The sequence below is a fragment of the Scomber japonicus genome, chromosome 15 (assembly GCF_027409825.1).
Source record: "Scomber japonicus isolate fScoJap1 chromosome 15, fScoJap1.pri, whole genome shotgun sequence".
Lineage (NCBI taxonomy): Eukaryota > Metazoa > Chordata > Actinopteri > Scombriformes > Scombridae > Scomber > Scomber japonicus.
Genome location: NC_070592.1, coordinates 12114243 through 12134020, shown reverse-complemented (window position 1 = coordinate 12134020; position 19778 = coordinate 12114243). Strand labels below are relative to the sequence as shown.

Sequence of the window (19778 nt, the reverse complement as noted above, 5' to 3'; positions counted from 1 at the left end):
CAGGCAATTTCTGGGGATTTTTAAACTAAAGCTTTTAGCCCCCAACAGTCATACATTTAGTGAACCAGTACCTGAGCTCTCTGATGCTACCTGTCTGTTAACCACCTGTTGATTTTTATTATTTGCATACATGAGTCATAGGTTATCAGCCCTTTGAATGAGAACTTATTCTTATATGTGTGTCTGTGTAAATGTGTCCTCAGCCTGGAGGTGACCCTGCAGAAGCGCAGTGAGGGACCCATGTGGTCGGAGCTGGTGATGGGAGACAGGAGAGGGGAGTACGTGATGAGCGACGAGCAGGCCGCCCTCATACACGAGAGACTGACCCACCTCACATCTGAAGATATGGTGAGGCTGATTCCATAGATGTATGAAGAGAACTGGATACAGCATTAGAAGCGGGGTCCAGTTCATTCCTATGAAAGTTGCTCAGTGGTGCATGAAGCTAAAAAAAAGCCACTTCCTTAAAACATACTGCCCCTCCTCTATGGGCTCAATGCGCCCATGGGGCATACTCACTATGGACTTCTGCCGGCCAAGAGGGCTAAATTCCAGTTTAGCCCTCCAGCTAACTTGAATGGAGATAAAATGATTAAATTATGCAGCTCTTCTAGGCTTTTGAAATGTGATTAAATCAAATCCTGATAGTAAAATTTTTTTTTTTGTGGGGGCTGTGACGATGATTTAAGACGTCTCTTTCACAATGTAAGTCTATGAGAAAAAGTATTTTTTGGCCCAATATCATTACATGGTTTGGCTGCTATGTCAAAATGGTTTCAAACTGGTGCTTTTCCTGTATCCAGTTCTCTTCATACACCCTGACTGATTCTCTGTGTACATGACTGATAACTCTAATTATAAACCAACAACCTCCTTTACATGCATTAAATTACTCAAAACTTTACAGAGCAGTCCCATCCTGTCCAAAGTTATGAAGAAGATTAATAACAGTGAAGTGAGAGACAGGACCAACGTTCCTGAAAGCACTAATCCAAACATTAAATCAAAAGTGTTTGCCTCCTTGTGAGTGAAAATGTGCCCATAAATTCATATGATGAGGGTAATTTGCCTTTTACAACACAAGATATTTTATGTGTAAGGTTCACATTTTGTCCTGAGGGTTGTGCTCAAGAAAAAATCCTTTGAGGAATAAGAATTAACTCCATAAGTCATTCTGCCTGTTAGATTTTGATAGAAATACAGATAGAAATATGTTTTCAATTCTGCTTCAGTCTTATTTTAGTAATTAATAGAATAACATTTTATATATCTTATATAGTCTGAAGTTTAGATAACGGCAAATACATGAGAGTGATATAGTATGGATGAAATATTCTATATGGTCATAAAGCACAATATTTATAATGTAATGTCTATATATCATGATTATAGTACATTTTGTGGAAAGTCAGTTGAGAAACTTTTGATGAATAGAGTAAGATGTCTGTGTGTTTTGTGTGTCATGGTATATATCATATTGCACAAAGTTTGAAAGTATTATTCATCAAACTTCCATGAAGCACAGATTTTTCTAGTTGGGTAGGTTTGTTTTTCTCCCGGGGTTTTCCCATGACCTCCCATACATTTCTTATTAAAGTTTTTTTTTTTTTTTTTTTTAAGTCCACCCCTCTAGCTTTCAGCCTTCCTCCCTCCTCTGAGGCCTCTCATCGTCATCCTTCTTCTCTTCAGTTGCTCTGAGCCCTCTTCATCCGTCAGTCTTGTACACATCATAACACTCTGGTCTCCGGAGTCCCTCTCAGTCTCATGTTCGACAGCATTTTTAGCCACTTCCTCCCTCACCATCACCCTTCATTAGTATCATCCAGACCCACTTGAGGCCCTCAGTGCAAATCAAGCCTTTCACATGTTAATAAATGCAAAACAAGTGTAACTGGAGCCTCTGTCTTGTTATCCTGTTCCTCCTTTTTGTCCAGAACGGTAACCCTGACAAGGACAAGCCCCCTTGTAACTCTCAGGAGCTGGAGGACTGTGATGGGTTCCCAGAAGATAGCTCCAGCCTCACACACTTTGATGGAGAATCGCTCGAGCCCACTCAGGTGGTAAGTAACACCTCTCTCTCCTTCACAGGTACACACTTCAATCCTGAAATCCTTCAAGTCTGAGTCCTCATGTTAAACATTTTCAATCATTTTTCTGTGCTCCCTCCATCCTTCATTCAACACATTATTAGCTACCTGATGCTCACTGCCTTTATAAGAGCGTGTTTTTTATTCAGCCCTCCCCTCGGTTCATAAGCCAGTGCTGGCCGTTCCATCTAACAAGCCACTTGACCAGAGAGCTCCGCTAAGGCCCAGTAAAGAAAAAACAGGCATACGCACTTCATTCCCCTCTCTCCTCTGCGTGACTCGAATAGTAAGAAGTTAAACCATTGGAGCTGACATCTATTTTTGTGAATACTCATTCTGAGAATATTCATCAGGGTACAACACGTTACTTGGCAGAGTTGTCTAGTGGTTGGAGAGGCTGTCACAGGTTAGATCTCACAAAGTTCCTGTCAGTGTATAATGCATAAGAGTGAGTTTAGATTTACTTCCTCTAGTCTAGATTCCTGTTTTTCTACCTCCATTATTAATGTTGTCATGTTGAGTCATATGTCTCAACTCTTTGCTTTTTGAATGAAAAATGTGCAGATCTGTTTGCTTCCTTCAAAAGATATATGATATCACCCCCATAAAATGTGTTCTGCATCAAAGAGATCCTTACTCATTATTGGTTTGTTGCTGTTTACCTACTATGGTCTACCTACTGGGATGACTGGCTTCTGAAATAAATGGTAACAAGAGCCACAGACTCTCCATTAGCTTTTCTGCAAAGTAGAGCCCAACTGATATATATATCGGTATCAGTAATCACACTGTGGAGCTAATTAGCTGCTCAGTCTGTAGCACATTAAAACTGAAAATGTTGTTTTGGTTCAGTCAATTGCCGATTCTGTTACTTTGCTCTCCAAATTTCTACTAATGACACATTGTCTGTGTGTGACTTGTAGCTACAGCAGCTTGTTTACTTTGTCTTTGTTCTGTGCAGTGTAAGACCTGCTAGATAATGTCAATCAAACGATCCACCATGAATGATTTTATTGCTGAAGCCTTCTAGAGTATGACAGGTGCTTACATACATTTGCTCTGAAATGCATAGCAGTGAAATCTTGTATTATGGGGATATGTCATTTTCAACGTTCCCTTCAGCATTTAATGGTTGTTGCTCAGGAAGGTGAAAGGCTGTCTTGTTCACTTCTTACATTCAGATTTTCCCTGAATATGTGAGAAAGAAAATGTCCAGTTGCAGTTTTTCTTTGAGGTAAGGTTATCTGGTTAAGTTGGAGAAAACAGGCTCACTCTTTCTAAGGAATGAATTTTAATAATTGCTTTTTTCACTGCACATTTCACATTCACACTGTACCCTTCTAAGATTACCCATAACACAGAAAGGAAAAATATTGTACCCCGAGACATATTTCAGAAATCAAAGCTGTATCAACTTTGTCTCCATATTTTGAAAATACAAGAATGAGTGCAAGTGGATATTTTTATTTTGTCAAAGCAGATACATAACAGTTTTCAGAAGCTCTATTCAATTATGTATATTAGTCAGTGTGCATCATTGATGCTCCTCTTTCAATTTCAGTTTCTCCTATTAATTTGCACAAAATAACTTTTGTGTATATGGTTAAAAAAAATTCCTCACAAAACGGTCAAAAATGAAACATTTCATTATGTAATGAAAGGCTAATAAGGAGTATTGAATATAAGGTACTGTGTTTCTGATTAAGCTGTGAAGGTCGTCCTGTGAATGGAACTCTTTTAATGCTTCTCCCTCCATTTACACAAATAGTACATCCAGGCAAGCTGCTGCCCTTAAATAAGGTGGATTGTAACCGTACCTGTACCATCAGCCTTTTGAAGGACATCTGTTTGTTCCACGTGTGTGTGTGTGTGTGTGTGTGTGTGTGTGTGTGTGTGTGTGTGTGTGTGTGTGTGTGTGTGTGTGTGTACATTTGCCTGTGTTTATCTCATGTAAGAGGCCTTGCCATCATATTTTTCTTCATCCACTCATTGTGTCCGCCTTAATGCTGTAGTCGCTTGCCTGCCCACTGGGATATTTGCTGACCTTTTTAAAAAACCTTTCAGCTTAAAAATGTGGCACATCCTATTAATTTGGTATCTTTGTCAATCTACTTCTCTTTGCTTCAGGTCTCAGTTGAAAATATGAAGAATAGGTTTTATGTGCGTTTCCCAGAGGGAGGCTGTGAGTCATATCCACTGGCCATATGAGTAATACCTTTTACAATAGAGGATATCTACATTTGTGTAACTAGAGGTGGGAAAAAATTGGATTCATTTAAGTATTGCAATGATACATGATTTAAATGGTTTTATTATTACTTAATTAATATAAACTTCTAATAAGGGCTAACAGTTAGCCTGGGACTTAGCAGATTAACCAGAGAGCTGTTAGTTTGTTCAAATGGCAGCTAGAAGTTGGTTTTCCACTCAAAATGAATAAATCCTCACGTGTAACAGCACTGCTGACTGGTAATGGTTTTCTGCTGCTAACTCCTAACTGTCATTGTTGTCTGACCTTGTGTTGACTGGAAGCTTCAAGTTCACAGCAACTACTGCAACTACTCACTATCTAGAGACTTCTTTGTAGAGGACCATATATATACTGACCTCATCCACAAAATGAAAAAAGACTTAATGAAAGTACTCGGGTCATTTTCTCGGTGCTGTTAATTACATCAAACAATTAAAATGTGCTAGATCAGTTTCAACCGGCATGTATTTTTGTGTATGTATGTAATTTTTTAAGTTTTCCCACTTCTTGTCTGCTCGGCCAGGACTCACCACGCCAGTGAGTCACATCTTTTTCAACACATTTCTACAAAATGTAATGTGACAAGTAACAAGTATAGAAATAGATGACAATTTAATCAAAACATAAATTGGAATTTTGCTTTTGTTATGAATATACATCATTTCATTAAAAGAAGATACTCCTTCTTACCCAGGGCTACAATAATTTGACATAACTCACTTCAATCCAGCTGCAGGGGTATAACAGTTCCCAGAGAAGAGGTGGTCCCGCTTTCTCCTCAGGCAAATACAATTTCTGACATTGTTGATAGTCCCTGAAGAGACAAAAATTACTTCTTAACTTTGACAATTTCTATAGTGCTTAGTGTCACTTGGTGATGCTGCCTGTGGCAATTACTGTACTGACGAGGGCAAGCTGGGTCGCTAGTCTTTTGCAATAATGGCATAATGCATAAACAGTATATTCATAATTTACAACAGGATAAGAAATAAATGGAAAATGTACTTACAGTAATATGACAAGTTGCAATTTTTGTGCGCATTTTGTCCATCTGCAATTTTTCTGACATCGCAACACATGATGGTATACATGCTGCCTTCAAAGAGGGTGTTTACTGCCTTCATTAGAAGAGCCCAAATGAATGACGCCCTCTTGTGGCATTTATGACTTTGGAAGTGGACATTTTCAGGTTCACAAGTTGTAACATGTTGACATTTTCAGAAATGGTGGACAACATAGTTAAAGTTAGTATATTATAATAATTTCTTAGTGATTTTATAATGTTTGACGAAAAATGTGGTTTTCCCAATGGACTAGCTAAATTGTTAGTCAGTGGCTTCTAGACGCTGATGGTAACGTTAATATCAATGACAAGACAACAACCACAAGTCTTTTGCCGTCCATGTTGCCTAGCAGCGGTACTTTGAATTCCCTATAATAATTCTCACTATACATTCAGACAGCACTACTAAATGGTAAATTCTCTAGTAAGTGATTTCAGACACAGCCTACATCAATGCTTCTGGTCTGAGTTTAAGGCATGTACCTACAAGCATGATTAGTGACATCACAACTAGTTTGGAGCCAATCATGGTTAAGTATTCAACCTACACAAGTGTGATGTGGAAACATGAAACCTCCAATACAAACACTGAGAATGGACCTGTCATTGATGTGGGAGAATATTGTGTCCAATATTTACATATTTATACATTCCTGATTTTTAATTGGGGATAAGGACAAGATGTCACTTTAAGCATTTATAAGCAGGTAAATGTAACATTTCTATGGGAACACCATATCAGACAGAAATTATTCAAGGATGATTATTTTTGTGAGTCTTGTATGTCTGCAGGGGAATTTTAAATTTGCTGCTATTCAATTGAAATTCATACCTCTGTCTCATATTCCTCTCTGGTAGTGAGACATAATTGGCACAATGCTTAAACTACAACAATAGTCATTTTTGTTTACTGTGTGAGGCCTGTGTGAGGGTGTGATACTGCTAGGTGTACGTTGCTATTTCCAATGAGTAAAAATATGAACATGGTGTGAAACTTTCTCTTTCATTGTGTTGGCACGGTCAACCAGGACAGGTGTAACTCCACAAGTCAATCAACATCAGAGAGTACAGAGAGCACCTCCAACTACTGAGTATCTGTGGAAAACAGACAATGACGCCAGTTTTAAAATAGTCAGTTTTCCTTTGATTCAAAGAAGAGACATTGATTAAATGTGACTTCAAGAAACTGACACTCTGAGGGAAAGTGATTTTACGTTATACATTTATTATCACACAGTGCAGACCGGATGATATCAAAGGTTGTTGTGTCTGAATGTAGTTTGATCCAACTGGTTTCTTTGCAGTCAAACAAAAAATCTGGACAGTTTGAAAAGTCTCGATAGTCTTGGGCAGCAGAGAGTCTAAACAAACAGCAATTTGTCCTCTTGCTGTAAAGACAAGTGAGAGCCAGCCTTGCAGGAACATGACGGGAGCGATGATGATGATGACAGAGAGCTGGCATTTGGGCTGTTATTACAGACATCTGGCCTTTGTGTACAGATGCATTTGTTTTTGCTCTTGTAATGTCACCCTCTCGCTTCCTCTCCTCCATCTATAAAGCCTTTAAACCCTTTGACAAGAAGACAAGAGTATTCACTAAAAAGCATTTTATAGACTCAGAACACATACAAGTCATGTATTCTTGCCTATACTTATTCCTATTGTTGTACTTCACTTCACATTGTGTACCTCAATAATACTGCCCCAACAATCAGACAATGTTCAGTATCCTGACAAAATACCAACTCAAGGTCCGACTTACTGAATGGAGTTACTCAGTTCTCATGCCCAACCCCATCTGATGTTGAAGGCCACAAAATGTGTTTTGAAACAACAATAAAGTAAGTTTTTGTTTGCTATTTCCAAGGCCAAAAACTATTTCCAGGGCAACTTTAGTATGATAATAACTAATCCTGCTAGACATCTTGTTTTTTTAATGGGACAATTTCTAATTATTTTTGAAAGGACCCAGATCTTTTGAGCCTGTTTTCAGACCTCTGAATCCCACATCTCTGAGTTTTTTCATCTGTAGTTAATTTGTTGTGTTCATTGACAGCTGTTTCTCTGTTTGGAAGAAACATCCAAGCAAATTAGAGCTTTGTAGGCAGGGTTAAGAACAGGGGCAACTCTTAAATCTACATAGCACTTTGTGACAAGTGTTGTGGAAAGCATTAAGTTAACAGGTCCGTAGGGCTGCAGCTAAGCATTATCATTAGATAGTAATGATGATCATCATCGTTTCATCTACTTTCTCAATTAACATATGTATAAGTTATTTCTAGAGAATGTCAGAAAATAATGAAACGGGCTATTCAGATGTCTTGTTGTCCCACTCACAGCTCAGAACTCAAATATATTCAGTTTGCTGCCACGTAAAAAAAAGCAGTATATTTTCACATTTGAGAAGCAGGAACCAGCCCATGTTTGGTATCTTTTTGCTAGAAGAGTGCAGCCTCTGTACGGCTTATTATCAAAAATAGTTGCTGAATGATTTTGTCAATTCATTAGTTGATTAATCTACTACCATTTCATCACTACTTCTCCTAGAAACCATGGTGGGTATGTCACTCAATACAAAAAGGATTAAATGGAATAAAATGTAAATTCAGTCTGATCTATTTATATCGACTCATTTAAACTTGTCCTACATACTCTACTGTAGATTGTAACATGGCTTCAATACTGTACCGATTCCTTCATTAACTGCAGAAACTATACAGACTTACAACATAATAGATTACAGCAAACTATGTTTTTACCACAAGGTGTTAAGCAGACCGGAAATAGTCAAATAACAAAAGGTGCTAACAGCTCATCCCCATTATATTCTGTTTCCTCTGTGTAAGTGCATTGATAGAAAAGGTTTTTCTCTAGCCACCTGTGTTGAATTCAGCTGTGTCCAGGGGATCCACAGCTTTTAATAAAAACCCTCTGGACCTGAAAGAACTGAGCTTATCTTTCATGTTTTTATTGCTCTCTATTTAGAATAGCGTATCTCTGTTCTGCAGGTAACATAGGAATTAGAAGGAATTTAGATTTCAGGTTAATCCGATGCTCTGTTCTGCTGCTGGCGGATAAATCCTCCTCATTCAATAATGGCTTTGTGAAGAAACTGAGTTAGAATAGAAGATCAATTCCTCTTATGTTTACTTGGATCGTTGAACTTCTTTTAGTAGAACTTTTGATTCTGCTGATTGCCCTCACTAGAAATGTGAAACCTGAACCTTCTACAATAACATATCTGACAAAGTAAGCTGTCCAGAGGCTGTTGGAGAAGGTATACTGAAAAATAATGGGATAAAAGCCTCATGATTGAATTTTTCCTTTTTCAGAATGTGACCATTATAAAGCCATGGAGGAAATGGTATCATTTTTCAAGTCCGAGGCAAAGGTAGATTCATATCAGTCATATAATGGGAATGCTTAGTCACTGACTCAGAAAATGTCCTAACTCAGAGAAGGTAAACAATTTAAACCTTCAGAGTTTGAGAACCGTGTTTTATTTTTCTGGGAAGTGTAATTGGTGACACAGATGTAAGTGTACTGCCATTACGATAATTAGGTTCCAAATACCTTTTATTGAACTAAAGGGCTACAATACAGTACAGTGAGTCAGGGCAAAGGCTGTTATTATGGCTCAGAGTGTCAGACTTTGAGAAAGAGGTAACAAGCTTATCTATAAGACTATATCTTCTCCTGCATCAGAAAACAAAACTTAACTTAACTTAATAAAATATCATCAAGAGTCTTAGAATAAGCATAAATATTTGAGGTTGTAAATTGACTTTTTTTTTTAAGCCACCATGTGTAGAGTTTTTAAAATGTTATCTTTCATTTACTGATTAAATACAATTGTATTCCTTTAAAAATCTAGATATCACTTTGGGCTTTAAAAAATTATAACAGCATTAACATTTTATAGACAAAATGATTAATTCAGAAAATAATGAACAGGTTATTCATTAATAAGTTGCAGTTCTAGGACGATGTGCTGTCAGTCACAGTGTATTTTTTTATACTACCAGCTTTGATTGATCAACATCCTTTTAATTGTAGAGATGAATCAATTATTAAAAGTACTTGAGACGCTGCACCCCTCAGGCCATAAAATCATCAGTTTTTTAAGTCATTTTAATGTAGCATATTTATTCTTGTCATTGTATTGTTGTTGTTTTGGTTTCTATTGTTCATCACTTAATCATGACCCTTGCAATCACTGCCGTCATTGTCAGTCAACTCGCGCGCACACACAGGCTCCACTAAAGCATGAGCGAACGTCTGCTGCGTGCTCCTAGTCAAACACAAGTGGCAAGAAAATGAGTTTTAGAGTGGAGGAGTGATGGTTCGCTAAAAGGCTTGTCATTGTGCTCAACCATCAACATATGGGATGGTTCATGCTGAATTTTCTATGCCTGTCAAGTGTGTGTTGAGATGGGGAGGACAGCACTGTCTGACACCCTCCGAGACACGTTGGCAGTGGGATTCGTAGGATGGGTGTTGACTCTGAGAGAGGGATCGGTGTGAACAGTCAGATGTCGAGGAGCCTTCATTTCATAGCAACGGTCATTTTCTTTCCAAAACAAATGGAGTCAGACGAGAACAGCACCAAACTGCACACATGCTATTACTTGAAGCACATTGGTGAAAGTGAGGTGAACATGGAGCAAATACTTTAGATTTTCATGGCTTTTATCAACTACTATTCAGCACAGCTTTTTACTCAGAACAGCCACGCTGAATGTGAGGATAGAAGTCTGTTGCTCTCCCCATTTAATGAATGTGGTAACCATGTGGACTGACAATGTTGAGAAATATAAACATTACACAAGAACAACAGCATATATGCCCAAAACACCTCCACCACAACAATTAGCACAAACCAGTAAGTAAAAAACATAAATAATATAGTTTATAGACACGAGATTAGTTAATAAAGTTAATAAAGATATATCAGCCATTACAGTTCCCTGAAGAGAAACAAAATATATACCCAACAAGTCATTTTACACTAAAAATGAAAACTAATCAGTGCTTTCAGGTGGATAAACTATGTATTTAAATGACCTCGAACATACCATGTCATTTAAATGTCTTGTAACTTATTTAGACTGATACCAAAATATTTTTGATATGCTAATGTCAGCTGATATATGTGTAAGTAGAAGCTCCTCAGCTCTGGATCGACCAGCCTGAGGATCTCCGACTTGCTGGATATAATTGACTTGTATTAGATATTGTGGTACACTGTATTCTATTCTTGCAGTTTCATTGCTTCAGTGTTAATCTTATTTCACTATTGATGCTTGTTATTTCTATTTTTGCCTCAGCTTGCATGTCCTCAAACATCACTCATTTTTATTGTGTTTTATGTGGTTGTAATATTTGTTTTGATAAGTGCTACACAAAAAAACTGTATTATTGTTATAAAAAGCAGAAACAGAAAGATGGAAAAAAGGGAAGATCAGTAATCCAAATGAATGTGCATAACTTAATCTCTTATTACTAATGAAGATGGCTGCCCAGTCTTCAATAACTCTGCGCAAAATATTAAATCAGAGATCCAAAAGGAGCATTTTAAGGAAATGTGTCATTTAACCAATCTCTACATCAGCATTACTAGTCACTCGTCCTTGTGAAAGCAGATACTCAATTTATCAACAGATTTTGAGGCAGTTTTGGGGTATTTTCTGTATGAACTCTTAGTGTGCCATAAGAATGATGAACAGAAGTCATTCAGGAGTTGTATTATAGTCGCTTATTGCCGTAAAGGACATGTAGAGGAAAGTGGAAAATCACAGGTTTTATCCTCACTGTGGTTGTTATTATGTCTTTTCACTGCAGCACTTACTGTCAACCTGCTCAGGGACATAACGCTTCAATGTTCCTCCACTTTTCTCACATGTTTGTGTACCACAGATGGATAAACGATGAGAAAAGGTTAACCAAACAAACATACCCAAACCCTCCTTTTCTGTCTCTCTGCAGGTGAATCTAGGCAGCCATCAGTACCTGTTCACAGTAGACGTGAACCCAGCTGAGATGCCTTGCCTCTGCCTCAGACATGACGTCGACGCTCTGTTGTGGCAGCCGCGTCCCGACCAACCCAGCAACATGTGGGAGCACATCGCCACTTTCAACGCCCTGGGTAAGATTTGGATCATTTCAAACAGGCGTACATCATTAAACATGATGTCTCTTAAGTGTCTACCAGAAAAACACAGACATTTTATATTAGATGTAATTATTTGTGATTTATTGTTCATGTCCAAGTTGGAATGTGATAGATCATTACAAAGATAAACCCCCAAAAGACAAAACAACAAAAAATGAGGAAACAACAGTTCACTACAGTTTGCTTGCTACATTGGAGCTTGATGAAACAGTGCTGGGATTAAAGATGTCTGCCATGTTAACACATAATAATAGTAGTGGTAGTAGTAGTAGCCTAGTAGTATTAGTAGTGGTAGTAGTAGTAGCCCAGTAGTAGTAGTAGTAGTAGTAGTAGTAGTAGTAGTAGCCTAGTAGTATTAGCAGTAGTAGTAGCCTAGTAGCCAAGTAGTAGTAGTAGTAATTAATTTTTTTTTTTCATTAATGTTGCTGTTAAAAGTACTCAGTAGACACACCAGTTGTTGACTTGTTGGTGAACAGTTGTTTATTTCCACATCCAGCAGTTATGGAGCAACATTATCGTTCATTTGGAGTTCTGTTTCTGTCCACCTGATAAATGTCAGTCCAATATTCACTCTGTTTTAGCTGTGTTTTTCTCTCTCGCTCAGCTCCTGAGGGACATATCTGGCTCTTTAGCTGCTAAATGGTCTATTCTGCTCACTAGTTAGTCACTTACTGTGTCTGTATGCTGTTTGGTGCTGATCAGGTAGGCTGCAGTCGGTTTTTAGAGCTTTTTTCTGAAAACAGCTGCCCGCTGCAGCCAAAAACCACTCCGCCTCTTACATCCTCAAGTCCACAAGCTCAGTCACAATAACTCAGTACCAAACACATAAAAGGTACTTTGCCACCACTTGCTCTTTTACCAGTATATCTCGGCCGCAGGGGGCATCCAGGATTCACCAGTCAGTCACTATAATGGGATTATACTTATTCTTTGTCTGACAGTGTGTGACAGTCCCTGACATTTGAGTTGCATAGCTGTGATGCTACAAAAGACACTTAAATATAATTTTCACAATTTAAAAAGTTGACAGGAAAGGACCTCAATAGTTGGCAGAAATGTGTGTTCAATCACCTCTGGGTTTATGGTGAGTATGTACAGCTCAATTTAATAAGAACCAATATGTGGACCTGCTCATTAAAACACACTCCACACTGTCCCTAGTGATAAAAAAAAGGCCCCACAGGTTATGTTTTTATTAGTAAACATTAATAACTGTATGTGGGATTGGTCTGTATGTGAATCTCAAGCCTGCCTTCATTTCCATGTTTGATTAATCACAACAACTTGAGTGGAATTATTCATTCTAACATCTATTAACTTTGTTTACATTCACTGTCATGCATCTGCCGTGCCTCCAGTGCTGCAGAGGATAGATGACGGAGCATTTTAAATGGCTGCAATAAAACGGCAGTAAATGATAAGAGTGTTTACCGGCACGGCTTTAAGCTTACAAGGACACAAATCGAAATATATGAAAGTTGTTTGAAAACAGGATCATTAGCAGGTCTCTTCTCTCCTCTGCATAGAAAGCATTCAAACAAGTCTGGGTAATAAAACTAAGGGTTATGACTGGATTATATAGTGCCCATTAGCTTAGTCACCAACTGATGTTTTGACTGTTAATCTAACTTTAAATCTCAAATCAAATACTAGCCATTGTACCCGCTCCTAGAGCTGCGTCTCTTTCAATATCTGACTTGATTTAATTTATCTACTCATTTATTTCCCCTCAACGACGGCATCTGGAGCATGTTTCATTTCAATTTTCCTCTCTGACAGGTATGACATCTTCATTTGTCTGTTATTAACACCACAGAGTTGTACCAATCTGTCCCATTTCTGTGTGAAATGTATCATCCAATTTGAGAGTATAAATGGATCCCTGGTGATATTTTCAGAAGTTATCTCAGTGAGCCAAAATGAGCCTCAGAGGAAAATGGGTGTAAAGCATGTTTGAGTGGTGCAATAGAGAGGACTTATTATTTTAAATAGCTTTTCCTATAGTTCCGATAGCAAATAAGTTTAAATATATTCTCATATAGAAACATAAAGTCTTGCACTGTTGGGATAAACATTTTGAGCAACAGTGTTTAATATGTTTCTCAGCCTGACAGAGTAGATCATTCATTATTGGGTTGTGCTGGTCGAAGCTCTACTAGGCTGTGTTTTAATCTTATTAGCCTTAATGAGTAAGTTGAGCAGCTAGAGAGAAAAATCTCATGATATTGAAATGCTCTTGTGTCAGGTGGAAAAATCTCAGAACGCAGGTTGTAGCTAATCAGATTTTAGGAATGAAATTTGTTTCTCTGTAGCAAATGAGGTCTGTTGCCATTGAAAATTCACATCACCAACATGTGATCTTTTCTTCTTCTTGGTATTGTATTATATAAACACATGCCTTCTGTTCTGGCAAATATTAGGGTGTTGTCACTGTGGGCAGTTTACACATGGCGAATGATTAGAGTTGTGTGTTTGTTTTAATAATCATGTTTTTTCCACCAAAAACTGCAATTACCTTGTTGGAAAAAGGAAAAAGGTGAAAATGACATCTGCAGTGCTCCTTCTGTTCTGACTCACTGGATAACCCAGGATCTATTAATATGCAAATATTTTTCATTTCATTATATTATTGCTGGACACAAGACCCACATCACCGTAAAGTCCATTTTCAGTGTTTGTGTACTGCAGGCTTTAAATGTCCACATCACTCTTGTTTCTTTTCAAGCTGTCCAGGTTGTTTTGTTTGACGGCAAAGAAACCAGTTTGATCAAAAAACATTCAGACACAACGACCTTTGATATCATCCAGTCTGCACTGTGTGATCATAAGTGTATGATAGTAAAATCACTTTCCTTCAGTCTCTTGGAAATCATATTTAATTGGTGTCTCTACTTTGAATGAAAGGGAAACTGATTGTTTTAAAGCTGGTATCATTGTCTATTGTATACAGTAGTTGGAGGTGCTCTCTGCGCTCTGCTATTGTAAGATTTTGATTGACTTGTGGAGTCACACCTGTTCCGGTTGATCATTCCAGCACAATGAAATAGAAAAGTTTCACACCGTGTTTGTATTTTCACTCATTGGAATCAGCAACGTACACCCAGCAGTATCACACCCTCACACAGGCTGATTTAAATAAAGAGTGGGCTTTCACAAAAATGACTATTGTTGTAGTTTAAGCATTGTGTCAGCTCCAGAGAGGAATAGGAGACACAGAGGTATGAATTTCAGCTGAATATCAACACATTTAAAGTTCCCCTGCAGACATACAAGACATAAAAAGAATCAGCCTTGAATAATAATTTCTGTCTGATATGGTTTTTCCAAAAAAAATGTTAAAATTACCTGCTTTTAAATCATTAGAATGACAAAATGCCCTGTCTGTCATTCAGAGCTCAAAGAACAGGATAAGAAACTGCAGCTATGTCAGTGCTGCAACTAAACATCATGATTAATGTATAGATTGAGTTTTTACTTAATTAATTAATTTACAGTCCAAAACACAAAGATATTTATTTTGCACTAACATAAAATAGTTAATTAAGAGATCCTCACATTTAAGAAGCTGGAACCAGCTAATGTTTGGCATTTCTGCCTGATAAATGACTCCTTTTATGACCATTTGTTTTCTGTCCATCAACTAATTGGTTCATTGATCATTAATTGAGTCATTCATCATTAATGCTTTGCTTTCTTCATGTATTACATCTACTCAGGCGTTTTCAGTATATTTCATTAATAAACATGTAGGCCTATGTAACTGTGCTACATTAGCTGGATTTAATTAATTTTAACCTCACTTTTTCTTTGTCTGAGCATATTTCCACCATACAATACAGCTGTAAGACTTTTTAAACTCTACTACATGGCCGTTTTTTTATATGGGGAATTTTTAATTTCTATTTTCCTGCAATTTTCCAGACACAAGCACATCCATAAATATTTGCAGGTGCTGGATAACAGTAATCTGTATAGGATAATGAATCAGTATCAGCACTGTGTTATCTTGCTCCCACTTCTTTATTTCTACATGGATGTGAAAACTTTGCAACCACTAATGGGCTTCTTCCAGTAAGGGTCAGATATGTGCCGTATACGTGACGGCATGCCTTTTGTCATGTCTCCTTCGTTGTTTTGTTCAATTATTTTCCATCTACAGTAGTCGTAACAGTGGTTTTCACAACCGTCTGATTTTTTTTTTTTCCTAGGCTACGTCCAGGCATCCAAACGGGATAAGAAGTTTGCGACCTGCCCTCCAAACTTCTCCTACGCTTCACTGTGCGAGTGTCTCCGTCGCGCATTCATCTACCGTCAGCCGTCGCCGGTGGAAACCGTCCTATTCAACAGGAAGCAGGGTCGTCAGGTCGGGCAGGTTGCCAAGCAACAGGTGGCCAGCCTGGACTCTGACAAACCAATCCTGGGCTTCAGGGCGACCAATGAGAGACTGTACATCCTGACCTCCAGTAACCTCTTTGTTCTTAAGGTCAATAATAATTAGATTTGGGACTTCAGATGTCAGATTCTCATCTCATTTTACACTAAGAGCGAGATCATTCCAAACTTAAACATCCTTCTGTACAAATTTGTGATTCATCTGTCTGTACTGAATTCTGTTGTTCAATTCTCCTTATGTTTCACCTTTCACACGTCTTCTGTCCTACAATATGTATGTACGACCAAGAAGTAAAGAATCATGTTCAGAAAGATGGATTATAATAATAAATGTTCTCAGGAGCTGAATGTTTTTTTCAGGAATTTCTTTAAGAAAACATGATTATAAAATCAGACAAAATATTTAAATGCTGTGATGCAACACACTCTTGTTGTTTTATGAGTCACATTTGATAATAATGGATGTTAAGTGTTCATTTCATACACACGTACGATAGTGCTGTTTCAATGCTAATGAAATCCAGTTCTTAAATCATTTGTATGCATTTCCGTTAATGACCGACTGGCTCATTGATGACTGGCTTTGTTGCACTGAGGGTTGGTTTTAGCATTTTGTCAGATGGTGAGTGGGGAGGAGGACACATGAGGAAATCCCACTGCCTGGCTCATTTTACAATCATTACTGTGGAAGTTATGAAAGAAGCAAACATTAATTTCCATACATTTCCATAAACATGTTTAACACATTACACTGGCTCCTGTTACATTAGCCTCAATCTGGGACGGATCAGTTGGACCTCAAGCCTATAATCTTAAAAGGAATAAGAATGCAAATATGTTTGCACATGTAAATATCCCGGTGTCAGAAATCTTGATAAGTCGGGTTTTGAGAAACCAGAATTCTGCAGCATCTTAAAAATCTTATCTAGGTTACTGATCAGTAACGCTGTGGGCAATCATGTCCACTATCAGGGGTTTTTCCTTGTTATGTTGGTGTTGAAGGTTGAAATGGAAACGGCTACACTGCTCATAGAAGCTAGGAATATATTTATAAAAACTGTAATGTGAATTTGCCCTTGAGCTATTAAACTAGAGTACATGTGCATTGTATAGCAACATGAGAAAACTTCATATTTTAAGCTTTTGTGCGTTTCCACCATCATTAAACACGTCAGCAGCTCTGCATTCACTGTAAATATTTTCAGTTTTTTGCATCTTTATGCTAAAGCCAAAATCTTGCCAGTAAACAAACATTTCAGGTATTTTCTTTTTCCATTTTAAGAAACCCTGAAGAACCCCACTCAGCCAGTCAACCAGCGAACTATGAAAACAAGAGACGCTAATGGACTTAGTTGGGGTTTTTTGAAGACACAAGAAAAGGATGTTTCTTGTTTTAAAAAAAAAAAAAAAAAACTTAGTTTCTTTCATTGAATGGTTTCTGCAGGATTTGATCCAAAAAGGAAAGGGGCTTCAACTTCCCCCTTCAGCCTCTGCAAGAAATAGATTCGTATCAGTGACTTTTCATGTTGGAAGGCAGCAATAAGTAGAACATCTAGTCTGTATTTTGCTGTTTGCTGACATTCAGTAATTATAGGAGAACATAAGTATATGTTCGCTTTTGACTACAGCATAAGTCCCAGTCAAAGGCAATTTAGTTTTACAATTCAATAGTCTGCATCACAATGGCCAATTTCATGAAGACCACCTGCAATTTATGTTCTCACCTCCCCCGAGTACTGCCAGTTTCTGAGACGATTTGCTTTCCTGTGCTAAGCCACACTATTGGCCGCAGGTAATCACCCTTTTCTCCTGGCTGTCATTGTTTTGCTCAGGAAAATCCAGTTTTACTCTGAGTTTTTATTTAATTATTGGCGTGCAATTCAATCAGACTGCACCGCTTGTTTTTATTAGGTACACCAGCATCCCCAGATTACTTGAAGGGGGCCTGTCAGAGCCACTAATGTCTCTGAGGATTAGCTCTGTGTTTACCCAGACACACACACACACACACACACAAAAAACATGTTGTCAAGCCATCTGACCACAGAGAATTGGATAATGAAAGATAGTTACTGCTCGCCCTCTGCATTTCCCAAACCTCCACATCGCCGCTTTCAGATAAACAACCAACATCTTTATAAGTCAGCTTTTTGAGAACTTTATTAAAAGAGCATTTCTTCAAGATTGACGGACATGTTGTTTTAAAATTTAATCACTTCCATCAAATGAGTTTTATTGGCTCCAGGGTCAGGAAACTTGATCTGGATCTAAATTAAAATCCGGTTTCCTGAGAAAACAGCAATCTGCATCTGGCTTGTATTTCACCACCATCATATAATGCAATGCACATTCAGTATAGTACAAGATATGTTTTCTAATTTATTCATCATAATCAAATTAGGTAGACTCTAATGTTCAAGTGTTAGTCGGCAGTGTTGACTCAGGCATCCGACTGAGTCATATGGCACTCAGTATAATTAACATGCAGCTTTAATAAAGGTGATTAAACTTTATTAATTTGGTTTTACAATGCAGAATGACCACTACTCCCCCCGGTGTAATCTTGGTAATGTGCTGGAATCATCAGTGAGTCCAAATTTGATGAACAAGATTTCTTCACACTGATATCCAAGTGGTACTTCACTTTATTTTGAGCTTTCAGTCAATCAGACCTTCATCACAGCAGACATTATTCAATTATGTACAGGCAGGTAAAAATATCTAATCCCATTCTAATCATTGGCAGCATGCAATACACCCGTGCACACCAGGTGGAACTTCCCATTACAGTACTTTCACCAAGTACTTTTATTAGGAACACCATCTAACGCAATATTTTGTCCACTCCATTAACATATATGAGGACGGCAAAAACTATTTTTGCACTCCAGTACGCCACCAACACCCACTACAACGTCAATAATGAACTTAAAGTAGAGTTATCTCTTTTCTTACTATATGAATACAACCTGAAAAATGTACAAGCTTCGTAAAAGTAGAGTTTATGGTAGAGCTGTTGTATTGGATTTCATTAGAGATCAGATTGCACAGGTGTTCCTAATAAAGTGCTCAGTGAATGTGTATCTGTATCATAAAGTGTTAGTCGTGATGAGGGCTCAACTATATGTCTTGATAAATATTTATTTGGATCAAAATTCAAGATTTTTTTACTCTCAAATATGAGTTATGGTCCAGTTATAATTAATATATCCCCTCCAGACATGTTTTAAGATTCATCATATAAAACACTCTACTTTGAATAATAATATGTGTCTGATACAGTTTTTCTACAAAAAAGTTAACTTAGCTTGTTAAAATCCTTAAAATTACATCTACTCCTCCCTCATAAAAAAAATCTGAATTTATAAATATGCAATTATATATTCATCTAGAAGTTTAACTGCTGAACACGAGATGTCTCTTTTATCACTGTAAAGCCCGTTCTCAGTATTTCAAGATTCCACATCACACTTGTGTAAGTTGGAAATTGGACCAGCATTAGGGTACATTGTACAATGTGTTCATGTGATCAGGGTGTTAATGTGTGTTGGTGTATCTCCAATTTAAGTGGCGTAATGATGTATGGACAACTTTCACTGAAATTAAGGTGAAAGCAGAGGATAAACTATTGTAGCTCTTATTTTTTCATTACTGGGGTTTACTAACATTATATGTTATTATTATGTATACAGAGAGTTCCTGTTCCTCTATGTCTCACATATAATATCATATCCTGTGTAGATAATGCTATAAGGTTAACAAGGAAACATAAATATTATAGTTAAACATTTAATGAGCATTGGTCTTGGTTTA

The 19778-nt window shown here is 37.5% G+C and overlaps 1 protein-coding gene across 1 annotated transcript in view; it reads left to right on the top strand.

Annotated features, from left to right (window-relative positions):
- Positions 1–16443, top strand: part of nudcd1 (NudC domain containing 1) — a 38839-nt gene extending 22396 nt beyond the window's left edge. The window contains exons 7-10 of the mRNA XM_053334270.1: positions 204–348; positions 1935–2060; positions 11387–11546; positions 15782–16443. Coding sequence (XP_053190245.1) covers positions 204–348; positions 1935–2060; positions 11387–11546; positions 15782–16071 — 721 coding nt within the window. The 3' untranslated portion in view covers positions 16072–16443. The remainder of the gene's footprint in view (positions 1–203; positions 349–1934; positions 2061–11386; positions 11547–15781) is intronic.
- Positions 16444–19778: the final 3335 nt, after the last annotated feature.